The sequence below is a fragment of the Carettochelys insculpta genome, chromosome 2 (genome assembly GCF_033958435.1).
Source record: "Carettochelys insculpta isolate YL-2023 chromosome 2, ASM3395843v1, whole genome shotgun sequence".
Taxonomy (NCBI): Eukaryota; Metazoa; Chordata; order Testudines; family Carettochelyidae; genus Carettochelys; species Carettochelys insculpta.
In genome coordinates, this window is record NC_134138.1 from 113265712 (window position 1) to 113286211 (window position 20500).

At 42.4% G+C, this 20500-nt stretch overlaps 1 protein-coding gene across 4 annotated transcripts in view; it reads left to right on the forward strand.

The window, feature by feature from the left end:
• The window catches only part of NFATC1 (nuclear factor of activated T cells 1), a 149460-nt gene that overhangs the window by 20123 nt on the left and 108837 nt on the right, over positions 1 to 20500 (forward strand). For all 4 annotated transcript variants that reach the window (XM_074987550.1, XM_074987554.1, XM_074987553.1 and 1 more), the window contains exon 3: positions 7638 to 7797. In XM_074987550.1, coding sequence (XP_074843651.1) covers positions 7638 to 7797 — 160 coding nt within the window. The remainder of the gene's footprint in view (positions 1 to 7637; positions 7798 to 20500) is intronic.

Sequence of the window (20500 nt, forward strand, 5' to 3'; positions counted from 1 at the left end):
ATGAAAGTACAAGGCTTTCAGAAGGAAAACACAAAGGTTTTAACATAGATCGGGGCTTTCCAACTTAATGACCCAATACTTCAGAACCTTCCACAAATTTATTCATTGGAGTAGGCTTAGTGAACTCAGTGGCATTCATTGCACGAGCAGGTTTACTCAAATGCACAGATATTTGAGAACTTAGGCCCTAAATCTGTCCAGCTGGCATTATTCATAGTTGCACCTTTCCCGTGTTTAGCACAAGGATAGATGTGAGAGTGGGGAAGGGAAGGTGGCTTATGAAAATGAATAAAAGGCACTTCCCCACATTCTGGTCTGTGCACGGACAAGACTGGTGCTGGGTGTAAACTTCTGTTTTACAGCCTGTGATCTCCTGGCAGAGAACAGTCATGGTGAATTACATCCCAGCCATGTCTCCTACTCCAGGGACTTGGAGCAGGGCCAATGCAGAGCCTGCACACAATTTCTTTAATGGTTTGGAAGACTTTTTGCATTAGGGGTATTCTTAGGGGTTGTTTCTAAGCTCATTGTGGGTCTCATTGCACTATCAGAGTAATAAGAAAGGGCTTAAGAGGACCTGATTCTCAGTCACCCTTTCCATGTACTTAGGCACTGGAGCACACATAAGGCTTGGTTCGCAACTAAACTCTTTTTATACTGCTGTAGTATTGCTGATTTCAGGGGATTACTCTTGATTTGCAATGATATGCAGGATGTGAGATCAGAATTAGGCCTCGTGTATGATCAGGCACAGTGCTGTGACCATTAAATAAACAGGGTCCATTAAAGGGTAAAATCTGTGGAGTCTATGAGGATAAACGCTTTTTTGAAAGGCAATTTGGACATTTAGAAGCTTGCATACCATTGACTTTCAGTAAGATTGCTTAAGTTTCTTTTGAAAATGCAGCTTAAATCCAGAAATCATTTAGGAATCCATGAACTTTTTACCCAAAATCTTTTTATTTCAACAGACATGATAACATTCTGCTTCATATGTTCTTGGTCCACAATGTAAAGTTTTTTCTGGTAAAAACAGATCATTCAGATTGCTGTGATTGGTTTAATCAGATGGTCTATCTAGATTGACAAATTGTGACTTATTTCACCTATCTTGTAGCTTGACTTATGTCCCACTGAGTAGAGGTGAACCAGTTTTTTTAATTTGGTTCTTTGTTTGTTTTTTAATTTAACATTAAGATGGTGAACTGACTTGAGACAAGAAGGTGTGCTTACGGCTTTTAGAAGGATCACAGATGGATTTATCGTATCACAGGAAAAAGGTTTCATTCTTGAGAATGAGCATCTGGTGTAAAGAATTCCGTGGAGCTATACCAGTTTACACTTGTTGAGCATCTAAGCCAGAGCTCTTTTCTCCATTACAAAGAGGCTCTGCCAGCATGCATAGCTGAGCTCTCCCAACTCAACAGAGATCTTTTCAGCACTCAAGAGTAATTTTTTAAACACTAAAATATTTGTTCCATGATTTTTTCCCCCTTAACCATATTATGCTGCAGGAAATTAAGTGCCTGATGAAGATAACCTAAAATAGGAAATAGCTCTGACAGCCACAGCCCCTGAAACTGTTAAATTCATCACTCTACTTCCTTTATCAGGAAAACTATCATTAGTTGTCAATTTATTATCAGTTAGGATTCACGGTGGAATTTTGATGTTCGGAAGCTAACAGCAAACCAGATTTTTATGACCAGTGTTCACTTGGGATTAGTAACTTTCATATGTAGTTTAATTCTATTACAATTTTAGGTGCTAATGTAATAGTTTTAAACAAAGAAAAAATCAGGACAATTAACATTATTATCCAGAAAGCTTCATGTATTATTCTTTTTATTTTATTCATTTGGCACTTGAGGACTTCAGGCTTTCTGCTGGTAATTGAATTACTGCTTTCTTCCTTTAGTGGTAAAATTCTTAATCTGATAGAGGCTGTGTCCTCAGAACAAGAGAGAGAGCGATCCATCAAATAAGAACGTACCTAAAAGCAGAAACATCTGTTTAAATATATATGCTGATCATCGTCAAGAGACATGCAGGTGTTTTGCTCTGGTCTTTGTTATTTATTGTTACAGTCAAATAGATTTTCTCCAGAAAGTTTCCCAAGAATCTTTCAGACGCAACTATATCCCAGATCTTGCAATATGTACACACTGGTGGTCTTAAGTACTTGCCAGTTGCCTTTCAGTAACACAAGGCCAGGCTCCGCAAGTGTGAATGCACAGTGGTGGAGGAGGGCCTAGCAGACCCTATCCCCCTTCATTGTTTTCCCCGTTATGTTGCCTGCATAAGAACCAGACAGAATCACAGTCCCTGTGCTTGAGTGAACTGCTCTACCTGGAATATGCTTCAGAGACACACAATGCCGATAAGTCTGGTAGGCGGGTTATGGCTCCTGCTGCTCTTTCATCATTTGAGATGCTGGCTGATCATGTTGGGAATAATAGGTCAATATCCAAGAAAGCAGTGTAGTAGCAGCATGCTTTCCTTCAATTCTGAGGAGCTCCAGTAGACACTGTGCTGCCACCCAGCGCTCTGCCAGGACCGGGTGGCTCCAACCCAACCCTTTGTGAGTGCTGTGATGAAGTACTACTGAGCCGTAAGTCTTCATCTGGCCCTCATTGTAATCTGTAGTAAACCTCCCATTGGCTTTAGGAGTGCAGGATCCAGCCATAAGTATTAGCTTAACTGCAGGACCTACAGTTTTCAAGAGATATCCTATAATAAGTATAAAAAATACAAGAGAATCTTAGCTACCTAGATAACCAAGTCTCCGCAACACCAAACATTGCAGAGCTCTGGTCTTGATGATGTTAAAAGAACATTATGAAGGTCGCAACCAGTTAGGATATGTTGGACTTCAGGGTTTCTGTGTAAAAACTGAAAAAAACCCCAGAAATGCCAGCCATGTGGCATCATATGGACATCTACGTCATATTGACATCAGTGTGAGGGTTGGAGCCTTTAGGTATGCTACACTGATCTCTGTCATTTAAGCTGATGGAGTAACTCATAGCAGTAGATTGGCATCCTCTGTGGACCTGCAGTAGCCGGAGATAAGTCACATGCTTTGCCAGATAATTTCACAGATATTTGCTGACAGCAGGGGACTGGCAAGGCTCTGGACTCTTGGGTGTCATTTCAGGCTGTTGTGTGTAAAGGTGTGGTTTGACTTGAGTAATTGGACGCGGGTGAGGCCTCGTTTTATAGAAGATGGGATGACGGTGATAAATAGATCAGCACAGACTCTTTTGCCCATTTCCCACAAGTTTGTCCTCTTCTTCCTCCAATCTGCCCAAGTCTTCTCCCTCACCTCTCCCCTCTGGGCTCCTTATCCCAGTTCCAGTCTCTTTGCCTCATGCCAGTGTCTCATCCTCAGGCTTCTCCTGAAAGTCCTGGTCTCCTTGCCCAGCCAGTCCTAATCTCCCCTCCGGGGATCTCAGTCTGATTCATCAGTATCCTTCCCTCCTCCTTATTCCAGTCTTCCCCTAAACATTCCAGTGCCAGTCTTACCTCTCCTATCCCACGCCTGGCATTTGTCTTCTCCTCATTTGATCCAGGCAGCTTTCTGTCGCCTGTGCTGGAACCCAGGCCTCATGGAGGATCACTGAGAGGACAGGTGAAATGTCTCCCTACTCTCAGTTCCTGTGCTCCTCCCCTTCTGGGTCTGTAACCACCTTTGACTCTGTAACCCTGGGCTGGAGCATGTTTAACCACCCTGTGGAGGTGGTACATGCACAGTCCAGTCTTGGGTGGGAGCTATGAAGATATGGAGTATGCTCAGTTGCTCTGGGGAGATGGCATGTGCCTTCTGGTCACCGCTGGGAGAGTGAGGGTGTAGCTACACAGCAAAGAAAGTACTGCTGCTGATCTATGCCAGCTGACATGGGGATGCAGTACTTGGGGGCTGTTTCATTGCTGTGGAGATATCTGGGCTTTGGCTGAAGCCTGGGATCTAGGTCGCTGTGGAGCGGGAAGGTCTATCAGGTTAAACATAACTAGATAAATTCCCGAAGGATAGGGCCATCAATGGCTCTTAGTCAGGATGGGCAGGGATCATATCCTGAGCTCATGTCCATTTGCCAAAAGCTGGGAATGGGCAACACTCAACCATTACCTGTTCTGTTCATTCTCTCTGGAGAATGTGGCGTTGGCCATTGTCAGAAGGGGCTAGGTGGACCTTTGGTCTCATCCTGTGTGGCCATTCTTATGTTGATCATGCCCAATGGCAATGGAATCTTTGGAGATTTTAGCTCTTAAGCTAATAACGTCTCTTCTGCAGAGTGATTTTTCTTTTAAAGTTCACGACTTGTCCGATTCAGCTCCAAAGCACGTTAATGTTAGAGCTACTCAAAGCAAAGGTCACCAGAAATGTTTAACATGTACAAAACAGCATATTTTCCCCAAGCCTCATTCTCAGAAATGGCTGATTCATTTTGAGGACATTTTCCAAAAAGCAGTCGGAGGAGACATCCAGCCTGGAAAATTTCAGCCTAAATGGTTAACATTTGGCAAAATTAAAACCAACTGAAAATCAGGCCTTATAATGTGAACTGTTGGGCAATGCAGTGCTGCCAACCCTACTTGCAATGACGTCGGGGTTATAAATTAAACATAGTAGTAAACAGGTCGTCATCATCATCATCAATAACCGTGGGCTCAGCGCCCGTTGGTGTCTGATGCCTCTCTCACTATTTCCTTCCTTCTTTCTGTATCCAGTGCAGAGTGACTTAGCGAATAAAAATTAAAAACCAGTTAGCTTTTGTAGCCTATCCCGACTAAGGTCCCAGTCCTGGACAGACTTGTGATTGGGCTTAACTTTGTGTGCTGAGTCAATGGGACAACTTTCAGTAGCTAAAGTTAGGTGTATTTCTCTGAAGTGTCAGGGCCTAAATAATGGAGAAAGGAGAAGAGTATTTGGCTTCTGTGTGTCAAGGGGTTTTAGTGCTGATGCAAATGATGAGAATCTTCACTGGTTTGTGGTGTCACCAGAACTCTGAAATGCAGTTTTTTGGCCTGATGTTGAAAGGGTGTTGGCTTGTATACTATGTGCACCCAGTTGGGAACCTGTCTCGCATGTGTGACCCTCTTTAGGATGACTCCTTTCTATGTAAGGTGATATGAAAAGAAGGAAAATGCATTACGCACCCACTTATAAAGTCCTCACTGCTTTAATTCCTTAAGATGTTAGATTAAAAAGATTTTTCTTAGTAATATTTTTTCCCACCCTTGATGGTTGCCATTCAACTGTGTTCATGTCAAGGCCTCCATCTGATTTAGCAAGCAGCAGAGTTTGACAGCGCAGTCTAAGGGATGCTCATAGTTAACTGGTGGTAACATCATGTGTGTGTGTTGCAGTGCATTTACAGCTTTTCAGAGAGGCTGTGTCTACACTTTCATTCTTCTTTCGAAAGAGGCATGCAAACAAGGGAAATCACAAATGCAAATGAGGTACATATTTACATATTGGACACCTCATTTGCATATTTTGAAAGAGGAAAAGCAGTTTCGATATGGCTCTTTTGAAAGTAAACCTCATTTTCGAAAGAACCCTCCTTCCCTTTTTTATGGGAAGAAGAATTCTTTTGAAGATGGAGTTTCCTTTTGAAAGAGCCATGTCTACACTGCTTTTCTTCATCTGAAAGAAGAATAAGCAAACGAAGTGTCAGATATGTCAATCTGCACCTCCATTTGCATTTTAATTTCCCTCATTTGCGTGCCTCTTTCAAAAGAGGATTGCAAGTGTAGACACAGCCTTAGTGTCTTGGAATATATGGAACACAAATTGTGTCTTACAATATCTTAAATGACTAATTCACATCTGATCATTCATCAGTGGCTTGTCTCTGCTCTATACTCATCTCAGCCTTTCTTTCTGTAAAACAAGCCAACCATGTACAGGGTATCTCTGGTAGATCATCTAATGCAAGTGGTAGAACCTCAGAGTGTCGCATTCACAGCATCATTCCACTCTCCTCAAATCCTGGCTGTATCATCAGAACATAAGGACAGCTGTAGCATGTCCAACCAAAGGTCCATCCAGCCCAGTATCCTGTCTTCTGGTACTGCCATTGTCGTGGTCACAGAAGGAGACTGGCTAATTTTAAATGGCACTCCTTCATACAGAGACAAGGTGGGCCTACTTTTGTTAGTGAGAGAGACAAGCTTTTGAGTTCACACAGAGCTCTCCTTCAGGTCACACCTCCTTATATGAACTGGAGCAAGTTAGTTAGCTGTTCTCTGGCTTGGCTTCCCCAGCTGTACAGTGGGGTAAATGCTTCTGTAAGTCACATTGGGATTCTCATGGAGGCTTGATCCTGCTCCTGTTCAAGTTAATGGAAAATCTTTTGCTGACTTGTATGGTGCATGACCGAGCCCAGATATGGTAAGACACTGTATAAATGCAAAGTGGGTATGTAAACAAAGTATGTGTACCAAGTATAGTGTATCTTTTGTCAATTTGTTGTGCTATTTGAATAGTTAATGGAATGCTTGAAAGTCTCCCTGTTAAGAGACTTTACCAGTTCCAGAGGGGTAGCCGTGTTAGTCTGTATCTTCAAAAACAATAAGTCCTGTGGCACCTTCTAGGCTAACAGATATTTTGGAGCATAAGCTTTTGTGGGCCAAGACCCACAGTTACAAACAATGGCTTTATTTTCTGACCAAAAAAGGAAGCTTCTTTCAGTAAAGTTTTCTCTTGACATTATTCTGAAGTGTGAATAATCACAGAGACGTAGCTGTGTTAGTCTGTACTCTGACAAAACAAGGCAGGAGAAATGTAGCACTTCAAAGACTAACGAAATGATCTATTCGGTGATGAGCTTTCGTGGGACAGACCCACTTCTTCAGATCAGTCCAGATTGTCTGTCCCACGAAAGCTCATCACTGAATAAATCATGTTGTTAGTCTTTAAAGTGCTACATTTCTGTTGCTTTGTTTTGTGAATCATCAGTTGTGTCTGATTGTTTAGTGACAATAAAATGCCTCTTTTATTTTTACTTCTGTTATAATTGCAGGGTCAATATGGAACTGGGAGACTGAGCTGGCTTCTTTTCAGGCTTGTAAATCGTCAATGTAATTCTTAATTGAGTTCTATTTGAGTATCTTTGTGGCTGATGAAATATCAGCCGGAAGGAACCTTGCTTAATTTTGAGAATCTAACATCAGGTTTCAGGCTTGTCAGTTGCAGGAGTGGTGGTGGTTTTTCTTGTAAACCAAGAAGCTTTGATCTAGTCAGTGAGATACATTAAGTGTAGCGCTCCAATAGTGCCAATTTCATAGTCATTTTCAGACTACATTTAAATTCCTTGGTATCCCCCTTTGTCCTTTGATTCAACAATCAATACATTAAAGCATTTTTAAACCATGCTTAGAAAATTTTCCATTTTGTTTACAAATCTGGTAGCATCTGGCCCATCAATTATGCTTTACTCATAAGTCTTCATAAAATAACCATTGCCTCTTAAATTACTCATGTCAGGACATCCATACTGATGACATTTCAGATGTAAGATGGTGAAGGATGAACTGCTAAACACGGTCTCTAAAGTAATAGAATCAGATTCTTGTGGTCAGTGATAGCATACTTGATGTTAATATTTAATACACTTTCTCTTCCATTACAGCCCATCCCTGCCTGCCCTTGATTGGCAGTTGCCATCTCACTCAGGACCTTATGAACTTCGGATTGAAGAGCAGCCCAAATCCCATCACCGAGCTCATTATGAGACGGAGGGAAGTCGAGGGGCTGTGAAGGCATCTGCTGGGGGACATCCTGTCGTGCAGGTATTGATATTTGTAATGGCAAGGATGCTTGTTTATCCTGGTACACTGGGGCTAGTGCCCCCTCCTTTGCAAAAATCAGAACACGCCAGGAGAGCTTTTATGACCTCTGGCAGCATCATATATATACCCTTTAAATCCATTGACAGGCTTTAGGAAAGCAAGACCTTTGCATATGATGGTTTTCATCCTTCCCTTCTTACTGTCATACCATATTACATAAGACGATGCAAATAAATGTGTGTCTTACCTGTGCTCTTGGGCTGGCCCACAGGGAGGGGGCAAAGGAAGCAGTTGCACGGGGGCCTGGTGATCAAAGGGGCCCAGGGCCCCTGGCTGCTGCAGGTGCTAAATCACTGCTGGAGTGCTGTGCATGCCTCAGGACTCTGAGGCCTGGGGATGGGGGTGTGCCAACTCTGCACAGAAACAGAGTTTCTTTACTTTGACAAATCTTTCTAAACTTTCCCTTTATTTTTGTTAATAGTTAACATTTAATGCCACACTGTATAGTATTTGCCTTTTCATTCCCCTCTGCTGTTGCCTGATTGCATGCTTCCAGTTCTAGCGTTTTGGTTCTGATCTGTCAGTTCAGAAATATGGTGTATGAAACTTGTGGTTCTACAGTATTAGGGCATCAGTACAATAAACCCTTGAAATACATGGCTTTGGGTTGTGCATAAATCGTTTTAACGTGAGTTAAGCATAACTTGAAGCTGCTCTGTGGCTGTCAGCCTGCCTAGCTGCCTGCGGGCAGCTAGGCAAGCTAACAGCCCCTTCTCCCTACCTTTCCCAAGCCTTGCAAACAGCCGCGCCACTGGGGGGAGGCAGCAAGAAGCTTTCTCTGTACCTTCCCCTCGCTGCGCGGCTGTCAGCCTGACATCAGCACCGCTGGGGGAAGGTAGGGAGAAGCAGCCAGGAAATTGACCAGCTCTGGTGGGCTGGTCAGTTTCTGGGTCCTGCAAGCGGAGGGGAGCTGGGAAACAAGCTTGTTCTGGGCTCCCCACTTGGACTCACACAAAAATTTGCCTTACACAGGGTTTGCTGGAACACAGCCCCCACGTAACTTGAGGGTTTACTGTGTTCTGTTTGTATTTTGGTTGTACCTGCAATAGATTCTGCTTATAAAGGCTCAGATCTTACTTCCCTTACTCACATGATAAAGTGCCCTGCTGAAGGCTGTTAATGTGATTTAAGGGTACATCTTCACTATGGGGAAGATCGACTCTGCTGCGGTCTATATTCCAGAGTTCAGTTTAGCATGCATAGTAGGGATGCACTAAATCGAACTTACAGGGCGCTTCCATCAGCTGCAATACTTCTACCCTTCCCCCCACTGCTGTTAGGAGAAAGGGAAGTTGACAGGTGCACAGGCTCCCATCAGCCTCCCTTAGCGGAGATGGTACAGAAGCCTGAATTAAGGTACATTGACTCCAGCAATGTAATTAACGTATCCCAGGTTGTGAAATTTAATTGTCTTCCCCTCTAGTGTAGACCTGCCCTAAGGCCAGCAGGGTTTGGATCTATACTCAGCATGACTGTCTTGAAGCTACCAAGTTTGTTCTGGGAGTTACATCCTTTCAACAGACTAGCTGAATTCCTGGATGGCTTCAGATCACGTAAAGTCTCTGCATACAAAGTCTGTGTGTGTTCATCTGCTTTAAAGTCTATTATCTAAGTCATTATTTAAAGGACTTGTACACGCTCACAGTGAAACTCGAGTATCCTACAATTTCTGCATCTTCAGTATTTGTGTAAATAGTGTCAGAAACTGGATTCATTTTGTTTTACTCACCTGGGGAATCTCATTCGTGTTAATGAGACGTCTCTCAGAAACAAGACAAACATGGCGAAGCCCACTTAATATTTTGCTGAGTTGAACAGAGAATAAAAGAACCTGAAAGAGACATTTTAAAAATCATCTTGTGTTTTGCTATATAGAATGACGGTGATGTATCTATTTCAGGACCTTGCTGAAGAGTGAGTGAGAGTCTGCAGAGTCGTAGTTTGTTGTTTGTTTTTGACAGGAGTCACTGGTGGCCTGGGAGTATGGGAGAGACCAGCTGGAAGCCAAAGAATTTTAGCTGAACATTTGTGAATGGTCTTAAAGTGAGATTTGCAGCCACAAAGTTGACGACAATGAATGCCTGCTCTGTTAGCTGCTTGATGCAGGGAAATGTGGATGGGAGGCATCAATTCATAGTGGCTAACTTGACATTTAAAAATTTCCTACTCGCGTAGTGGAAATACTGAATACGCTGCCAGCATTCAATTGGGCTACATGTGTCCAGGCACTTCCCCTATAACTTCCTGCTCCAGTATTCAAGGCATGAAGTAGGCTGCCTCTGAACAGAGGACAGCAGAAAGAAGGAACTGGGAAGCTGGGGGCAGACAAGTGGTAAAGAGTGGAAGAGGGAAGAATTTCTGATGGTTTGATACAGATTAATGCATTTTTCTCTCTTTCTTTTATAACAGTGAAGATGAAGTGCTCCATCCCTCACCCCAACGCCCACCTTTGTAAAGGGGACCATGGCAGAGTGCAGGGAGTTAGGTGGCACGCCTGCACTCTGACACCCATTGGTTCCCCAAGGGAAAGCTGACTGGGGCAATTAAGGATAATTAGCTAACCTGGCTGGTGAGCTGGTTAGGTGAACAAGCCGGTTAGCCCATCAACTCAAGGTCCAGAAAGGCAGTGGCAGGGGAGAGAAAGGAGCAGGGCAAGCTGAGCCCAGTCTCACAGAGATCTTGGGGAAGGGACTCCTCTGGTCCCCACAGTACTGAGATGAGGGCTGGAAACACAGGGGATGTTGTAAATAGCCTATTGCACAGGGCTGCCAGGGTATTGCTGGAGGGACCTCAAATCACTGGCACAATGGAGAGACAAGGGCACTAAAAGGCAGGAGTGGACTGCACCCACTACATGGATGGAGAGAAATTTTCCCAGATTAATGCTCTCTTAACCAATCCCAACTTGTGCAGTGTCACCCACTCAGGAACATGGTGAGCCATAGCTCACCTGCCTTGGGCCAGTATGGTTTCTTGGTTTGGATTTTTTAAAAAATAAGCAATCTAAAAGAAGAGCGAATGTAGAAGTCCCAGGCGTGAGAAGTGAGGGCATACAATTGGGCCGTAAAACCCTCCGAGGAAGAGGTTCTGTGTAATGAGTTGGGGACAGACCTGAGATGCAAAGTTCAGATCTGAATCCAAACTCTGCTGGAGTACAAGGGTGACTGGATCTAGGATTTGGTTCAGCCAATCATCGTAACCACAGCTATAGTGGTGGGGCCAAGCTTTCAGCGGTCACAGCCTCATGTGATTTTGTATGGTCTTTGGGAGTGTTGTGAGCTGGGGTTTTGGTTCCAGGTGCTTCACTCTGAAGCAGGCTTATGTTTCTGACTGTGTTATATCACAAAATCCATTTTGAAATCTTGCTGAACGCCAGTGCTTCCCCTGTGTGCTCTGCTGCCTACCTTCCTGCTCTGGTAGCTCTGTGTATCAGTTCCTGTTACTTTTGGAGGGCTCATTTTAAATATTTTTTTTAAAATCCTTTCGGTTTCCTTCCATGACACTGAGGAGAAGAATGCGCGAGAAAAGACCCAGAGATGGTTCCTGCACACGTTGGAGACATTTGCAGGATGTGTTCGGTGATGGGGGAAGTGGAGCCAGGGACCAATTGCTGTGTGTGGCATGTCCCCAAATACAGGAGGTAAAACTCTGTGGCAGATTGCCACAGAGGTTTCTCTTCTCCAGCCAGCGGGTGTCAAACTCTTTTCCAGTCAGCATTGGCTTCCTCACTGGGACGTTTGCTCCCCCAGTGGCAATGAAACTGCTCAGCTGCAGTTGGAAGCTGCAGCTCTTGAGGGAAACATGCTCGCTGTCAGGAAGCAGCGTGGAAGGAGGACCCTGGTCTTCTATGCCTCAGCACCCCATGCAAGTAGCTTATAAGGACTGTAGCTGCTATTCCATCCCCCTGGATTGCAATCCTGGCCTGACCCTCAGACTGGAGGCTGCTCTTTGCCGCCCAGCCCCCTTGAATCATCCATATAGAGCCTGCTTACTAGGGATTCCTGCAGGTAGGGTGGGTGTCCTCCCAGGTTGATGGCTGCATCCCCTTCCATACATTTACCTGTGTTTATTTTATTTGGCATTTAAAGTTGCATATGGCGATGCTCACTTCTGAGTGTCCCGAATGCAGTGTTCTGCTCCTGCATATTTACTTTCTGCCTGCTTGGGTGTGGAGCTGCCCTGGCAGCCCCAAGCTATCCTCAGTCCTGATTTCTAAATGCTGTGAGAGCAGGAGGAGCTGACACACCTAGCAAGCTAATAATGCTTCAGAACACTGGCAAATCAAAGGTGCTGGTGAGTCAGTGGTGGTGAGTTAATGGTTGGCAAGGGTTTTCCTACTTTGGCCAGTGTTCCCTCTAATATTTTGCTATCCTTGTGCAGAATAAGTTTTGTTATGTGCACTGAGGCATGTGCGGATGTGCACGACCAGTAGAAACACAGGCTGCCCACTGTGGGCACTCTGCTAATCAGCAGGGTGGCATTTGAATCTCTCCTGGGAAGCCATCCAGGCACTCAGTTTACATGCAACGCCGATCTTGGCTCACAGAAATATGCTCCCAGTCAAAGTTACCTTCAGTGTTTAATAGGTGGTATTCTTCCCTGTAAGTAAGTATTGAATCAATGCCTGAGTCAGAGATGGGGGCACACGTTGCTGCTGGAGGTGCCATATTTCAGGTGAAGTTGGAGATTGAGACCGGCTGTTTGAAAAGCAAAATCCAGGCCATGAACACGCATAGTGGTCAATGATAATGTTGCACTCTTTGCAACAGTTAAGGTGTTAACCCTGGATTTCCCTGCGAAGTAATTAGATACTATGGTGATGGGCTTTATAGGAAACCCTAGGAGAAATTCATAGGTAGTTCCAGACAGATTGCAGCTGAGGGGAGCTGACTTCTGTGTAGTTACGCCCAGGTTGGATTGAGTACATTCTTAGTGTCTAAAAATGACTTCCAGTTAGAGATATTTCTCATTCTTCGTTCTATACATGATTGTGTGGGTTTGTATTACATGGGTGCTTCATTCTGCCTGGGGGTGTGTATATTTCACCTGAAGGATAGTAATCTGATAGCCAGTACTGCTTGTGTAGCACCTTGAAGGAAGGAAAAGTATACTTAAGGTATATAGTTATGGGGAGGAAAGGCCCTAGATTATAAATGTAAGGTATTTGTGAGATACATAGTTATTCTAATTAAATACTCCTCTTCAGAGAAAGTATTTTGGCTGCTCCTATTGGTATTTTTACAACCAGGGTGTGGTGTATCTGTGAGAGATAAAATCCAACAACTTAAGAATGTTTAATTAAAGCATTTAGCTACTCCCATAATAGACTGGGCTGAAACAAAATGGAATAGATTAAGAACTTCTTTCAAAATCTTACTTATTACCTGAATGCTTATATGTAAAGAATGTAAGGATTTTTTTGCAATATCAGCAGCAATTTGTAATGAACAGCAGTGTTAGTTTATTTTTTAAGATGGGCACATTTGGTGCTAAATTCATATATCACTTGAAAACAAATTGGCTATGTCTACACTACAGAGAACTTTCAAAAGAAGCCCTTCTGAAAGATCTCCTGAAAAAACTTTCAGAAGAGGGCGCAGTCACACACCCACACCCACACGCATACAGACACACACACACACACACACACACAAGAGGATCAAAAAAGTCATCTGCTCTTTCAGAAGAGAGTGTCCATACAACCCCTGCTCTTTCGAAAGAGTGGGGCAGGGATTGGGAAATCAGGCCCCCTGAGGACTGCTGTTTCAAAAAAAGGGGCTGCAGAGCATCTAAATGTGTTTTCTTTCGAAAGAAGCTTTTGAAAGGGGGGCGCTCTTCCTGAACTGGGGAAAGGAAGAGTGATTTCAAAAGGAGCGCCTCATTCTTTCAATTTGCTTTCGAAAGAACACTTTTTGTGTGCAGACGCTCCCTGGGATCTTTTGTAAGAGTCCCCTTCTTTCAAAAAATCTTTTGAAAGAACTTGCTAGTGTAGATGCAGCCATTAGTATTGGCAACATATTTTCTCTATTGCACATCCTGTGCAAGTCCTCTGCAATTACTGTGCAAGGTGCACGTCAAGGCAGAAGTGGACTTAATCCTGTGAGTAGCAGAGTGCCCTGAACTGTCCTTTTCTCATAGCCACAAAATGCCCTCTTTTATGCCACTGACCAAAATGATTTCCATTCAATTAGAATTTCCGCACGTAAGCTGGATAGTACTGCTTTGTGGTGGGTATTATGGGTGTTAAATGATCCCTTTTATGTCTCATTTATGCACTTTGGCCAGTTTTCCAAAGATATTTAAGTCCCTATTGGGACTTAAAAAGGTGCCTTTGCATGAAAGGCTCCTAACTCCCATTAAAATCAATTGATGTTAAGCATTTTTGGCAATCTCCCTTGACAGCTATCTGCATCTATAGGCATCTAAATACTTTTGAATATATGTCTATGTGATTTTCCTTAACTGATTGTTGTCCATTTTACCATTGGTAGGATGTGTCTACACTTGCATTCCTTTCAAAAGAGGCATGCAAATGAGGGAAATCGAAAATGCAAATGACATGCTAATTTGCATATCAGGCACCTTATTTGCATATTCTTATTTCAAAATAGCTTCTTTTGGAAGAAGAAAAGCACTGTAGAAGCTGGTCTTTTGAAAGTAAACACCATCTTCAAAAGAATCCTTCTTCCCGTAAAAAAAGGGGAAGAAGGATTCTTTCGAAGATGGGGTTTACTTTCGAAAAAGCAGTGTCTGCACGCTTTTCTTCTTTCGAAAGAAGCTATTTTGAAATAAGAACATGCAAATGAGGCGCCTGATATGCAAATTTGCACCTTATTTGCATTTGCAATTTCCCTCATTTGCATGCCTCTTTCGAAAGAGGAATGCAAGTATAGACACAGCCGTAGAGTGCTGGACATTTCATCCAAGATATTCAAGGGCTACATAACCAATTCAGTAAATGGTTCAAAGATGGCAAGAATCTGATTCTAACTACAGGGCACTCCAGCTGACTTCAGGTCTCAAGAATGCTTATGACCTTTGTCTCATGCTTAGACAGTAGCTAACATCATATTGTTTTAATTTTATGAGGTGACGCCTGCCACCCAGGCACAAATTTATTCAAATCAGGCTTTTACACCTGAATGCACCTCTTTTTTTTTTTTTTGTAAAGAGATTTTTCACACTAATGTATTGTAGATGCTTTACAGCATTAGGGAATAGAATCGCAAGTTTATATGGACAATGTCAGAGGGAGAGAGAAATGAAGAGGTATAGATAGGATAAGGCAAATTTTTTTCAGATGAATTTGAAAAGGGATGAAGAGTTAATGAGCTGGGGAGTTTCAGGAACATTGCTCCAGGGAAGGGAGCATCAGATAAAGCTCTCACACCGAGAGCTGAATACATCATGGCACTTAAGCATGCGTTCACCTTTAAGCATGTGGCCTGTCTCATTTAAATCAAAGTTAAGCATGTGCTTAGATACTTTTCTGGGTTGGGGCCCAACTTTGATGAGCTTGTTTGAAGATACAGGAAGGACTCATTCCTCTGGATGACTCAAGGGAATTAGAGAGGTTTATGAAAGTAAATCCATTGTGGGTCTAATTCATGAGCATCAGACATTCAGTAAAGTGGAATGGAAATAAGCACGTTAAAATGTTTGCCCTCCTTCTCCTCAAACTAAAGGCAATTTTTCATTTGTAAGCAGTGATTTCCTTTATCAGATTTTACTAGATGATCAACTACCTCTATGTGCCTTTTATAACTTCTGTTTAAAAGCAAGCACCATCCTTTCATCCAGAAAGAAATATAATCCTTTCTTATGGTAAGAATGTGAAGACTTTGGTAAGCACCTGTTAGCCAGGTTGCAAGTAATAGCACAACAAACCAGACAGGGAGCCTAGATTTTATAGCCCCTTTTTAGACAGCCGGTACTGCTCAATAATAAATCTAAGCTGAACGGCTTTCACACTTCTTGCATCTGCATAGTTAAAGCTCTCCTCAAAGTAGCAGACAGATAATCAAAACTGAAAAGTAGAATGATCTGGCAGATGTTTCATGGCTGCTGTTACTTTGGTAAATCTAACAAATGGGGGAGAACTTGTTGAAAGCTTTTCACCGTTAGACTGGGTTTTGGAGGACAGGGAGCAGGAGGAAAGCAAGCGGGCTCTCTTTGGTTACTTTACATAAAACGGCTCCCACAGGATTGCTATGTACGCATAGCGACACCAGTAGCTGTAATTCTCCCTGGAAAGGCATCTCCGAAGGAAATGCAATTATGTGTCCATAGGTCAGCCTGTCAAGAGTTTCTGACAATGTAAAGTGAAAGTGCTACTTTATCCTCACCTTGAGAATAGGGTTTTGTGGGCAGACCTCTGTAGTTTGGAGCCAGGGCCTATTTCAAGTGAGAATCACGATTGCCGCTTGTGATGGACGCACTCATTTCTCTTAAATATGTCTCTTGCCCATGCTAAAATCACCACACTGTGGCACATGTTCCTATAGCTAGAGGAGCCCTATGGGTAGCAAAGATAGCCAGCCTGGAGGAATTTAACAAACCTCTTTGTCTATGGTTGAAATTCTGTTTTCACAAGGGAAAAAAAACACAGCAGGGTGATGGTGCTGGATGTTTAACCAATGTTTTGGCTGACACCAGGGTTTGAACGTACCAGAGAGAGCCACCTGACTCTCTATAGCTTCAGCTAAAGAGCCAAGTTCTGTTTCTGTGCATTCCTGCCTGTGTCTCTCTGTTGTCTCTGGTTTATACTTAGGTAGTAAATTCTTTGGGGCTAGGATTATCTTTTGCTCAGTGTGAGTACGTAGCCTAGCACAACTAAGCATTGGTCCATGACTGGGACTTTTAAGTACTACAGTAATGCAAATAATTATTAATAATAACTTCTCTAGATTAGACATAAGAGCATGGAACATATGCTGATGAGTGGTCACATTTGATTTTTTGCACACATGAGGAATGACCCTGTTTTAGAACAGCCTTTATCAAATATACTATAGGGCCACTCCAAATAAGCAGAAAAATATTTATTTTTAGGGAGGAGGAAAGCAGAAAAGCTGTCAGACAGATGTAGAATGTCCTCCATTGTTTCACCTTCACTGTCTCTAGACCGCTGTTTCTGAAACTTTTAGAGACCATGGAACACCAAACAATAATATTTTTTATGTGGAAAAAAATTGTCAGACCAAACAAAACACAAAACAAACAGCAACATACACAGCAAAACCAGAATGAAGTAGTTTAATCCGGTGTCATAACCATGAAGAGTAACATTGTCTCAGGTGTAATTACAGAAAATATGTCCTGTTGGTGTGTTTTTTCCAAACGCTCACTGCACACCTGCAAGTTGTTCACGGAACACCAGTGTTCTGCAGAACATAGGTTAGAAAGCACTGACCTAAACATGCTGCTGTTCACTAGTTCATGGGGATATTGGCTTTCAGCGTCCCTGTTTTCAATCTGGGCTGTTTGTTTAAGATGAGCAATTCAACAGAGAATTTCACAAAATGTTATGATTTGCGGATGATCTTCCAGTTGTCCTTTGGTGGTGACAGGTGTGATGTGGACTGTGGCAGCATCGCTTTCACACGACTTGCATACATGTCGGAGGTTATTTTCTACACATGGCTGGGTGTGGCAGGAATTTATATCTAAGCAAATCACAGAGCCAGGTCTGTCTTCATCTGTTGTCTGATCAGTTTTGCTGCATTCTGCATTCAGCCTAATGGTCTAAAAAACAGTGAGAGGAAATCTTTGTAAAGCAAAGAAAAGGAAGGAAGAACAGAGCAATGGGATAATTGTTCTTTTTTCATGCAAAATACTGTTAGGGAGGTGTATTTCAGTTGTGGGTATTGTGTGCAGTGTGAACGTGGTGTTCTTTTTTTGAGCAGAATGTGTTAGGAAGATCTATCATTATTTAACAGCTAAGTTCATAATATCTCCGCTCTGACTAATGCTCATAGGGGACTTCTATGTAGTGGCTCTCTGGTCCTGCCATTTCCTTACTTTTCAGCCATCTGCTCATGGTAGGAAAATTCGTGACTTACACCTGTGCTGTCTATTGACAGATATTCTTCTGTTGCCTGTATGATGTTGTGCTCTTTGCTTGGCAGTACTGAGGTCTCTGCAAAGAAACATTGACAGACAGTTAATTGCATGGCCTAACGGATTTCTGTCTTTTGAGAAAATGATTCAGATATAAGATATTAATGTTGCCTATACATGGTATTAGCATTGTACTGTACCATTTTCTATAAGTCTATGTTTTTAGGTGCCCCAAAGTTGGCTAATGCCTGGTTAGAAATATTTGTGATCAGATGTGGAAAATTAGGGGGCTCTAGTTCTGCAAGCTTCACACAGTTTGACTGCATTGTTAGCCTGAGTAACATTGGAGAATGGGCCACAAATGTTGGTGGCTGGATTCTACCAAACAAACCCCAGTTCTATAACATGGTACCGAATTCTGAGAAATCCTAGAAAAATCCAATGTAGGCATCTTTTCCCTGTCTTTAATTTCCCAGCACAGATCCCTAGAATGAGTCTTTATCAACCCAGGTCTTAATGCACCTGTCATCCTCTAATGAGAGTAAAAAAAAATGAATTAGAAGTACCTGAGCCCTCAGTAATATGCAGCGTTCAAATGGCTCAATATGTAAGTATTGGACTCACCAGGATGTCTAAGTGACAAATAAATGCTTTGGGCCAGATAGTGCAGGACTTTCTACAGGGAAGGGTAGGGCACAGGGGACCTTAGTTCCCCAGTTTTGCAGCCACAGTGAAAGGAATCCCTGAGAGCATTGGACCGTCATGCTGCACAGCTAGCTGATGTGGCAGAAGGGAGGTAAGGAGCACCTGCATGGGAGTGTCTGTGACTCTGCTTGGATCAGAGTTGATGTCTGGGGATCTTCTGGTCAATGGAGTGGGACTCCAGGCTTCTGCATTTCATTGCCCTTGGCAGAAGAATTCCCAGGATGCTCTTGTATGTTGAAAATCCACCTTGGTCTATCTACATTGCCAACTTCTGCTGGCATAACTGTATCACTCCGTACCCCCACATGATATAGTTATATCAACCTAACCCCTAATACAGAGAGTGCTGTGCTGAAGGGGGAGCTTCTCCTGTCAATCTGGCTATTGCCCTTTGGTGTGGTAGTGGCTACTCCAGTGGGATAGGTAGCAGCTTTACTAAATGCTTTCCTATGGTTTTTCATGATTTCTGATGAAAGTTATCCCACACAGGGAACAGAGCCCTTCAGCCTTGGTCCAGCAAGACATATAAATAAATATATGTTTATCTTTCAGTACAAAGATAGCCTCACTGAAGTCAGTTGGTCTGTTCTCATGCTTAAATTTAGGCATCAGCTTAAATGCATACTAGATCTGGGCCTTAGTTATTGTAATGTTTTATGTAGTGTGTTGGACTTCGGTCTCAGTGGAAGATTGGGTTCAATGACATTAAAATGGAAGTACAGTTTCAGCCCTGTTTATTAGATGAGCGAGCCAGGACTTTGTGAATGTTGGCCAAATATTTATGACCTATTTGCTTGCAATACGAGTTACAACTTAGAAATTGTGGGCCAAAGTTAAAAACCAGCAAATCTGCTCCAGACTTCTCAAATTTTTCCGTGTTGACCTGCAGCTACCAGGTGAAATGAAACAGTTGAAACTGAAAAGCTTTTTTTTTTTTTTTTACCAGATGCTTGTTGATGACCCATACTAACCTACCTTCAGAATACTAGCTAACCTACATGAGGGAAGTGATTAATTTTTTTATAGTCTGCATTAGTAACAAGACCTCTGTCCTTTATTCTTCAAGTAGTATCTCAGGGCAAATGAATTTTCCCTCCTTCCTACTATTAATTACATAAAACATAATTTTCATGGGCTACCTTATGCATACTACAGGGTAGAAATATATGCTAGGACCAAATTTCAATCTCACATTGGTTTTATACCAATGGAATTTCCTGATTTATAACTTTCATTTTTGAGAGGTGTTAAGAAGAGAATCAACTCCTGAGGCCTATTGTAATCTTTAAACTTATTAATACTAAGTCTGTGTATATGATTGTAATATACATTTTCCTTTTGTAATCAGCCTTTGTTCCAACCAACAAAAGACTGAATTGGTGGAAAATATAGTGTCATATTACTTAGACACTCCGTAGGCTGCAGCTTTTTCTCTGAGCAAGGGTTTATCATTTCCCTTCTCATGAGCATAGCTTAAGAGATGTTCCTTGTTATGAGCCGTGGAATGAAAAAAATCCACTACATCTGTTCTATAAATAAGCATTAGTAAAAATGCTGCATGCTGTCCATGCAATGAAATCAAACAAACCTCCTCAGTCCCGTATGTGTTTTAAGACATAATTTAGCAAAAATTTTGTGTATTTTCATTGTAGTCACTGAAATGGGGCAGTGACCAGTTTACTTGCATGCAGTTAAAAATAGAGGTGCAGACGAGACATGTAATTTGGCTTTTAATATAGATGTAATGATTTTAAAACCTCTATTTTTTGAATGTTTCATTGTCCAATCAAACTAAGGAAGTTCTGCTTTTCTGTTTCCACACAGACAATATGTACACCAGGGTTTAAAAGTTCAAAGTGTGCACTTTAAATGCAAACCC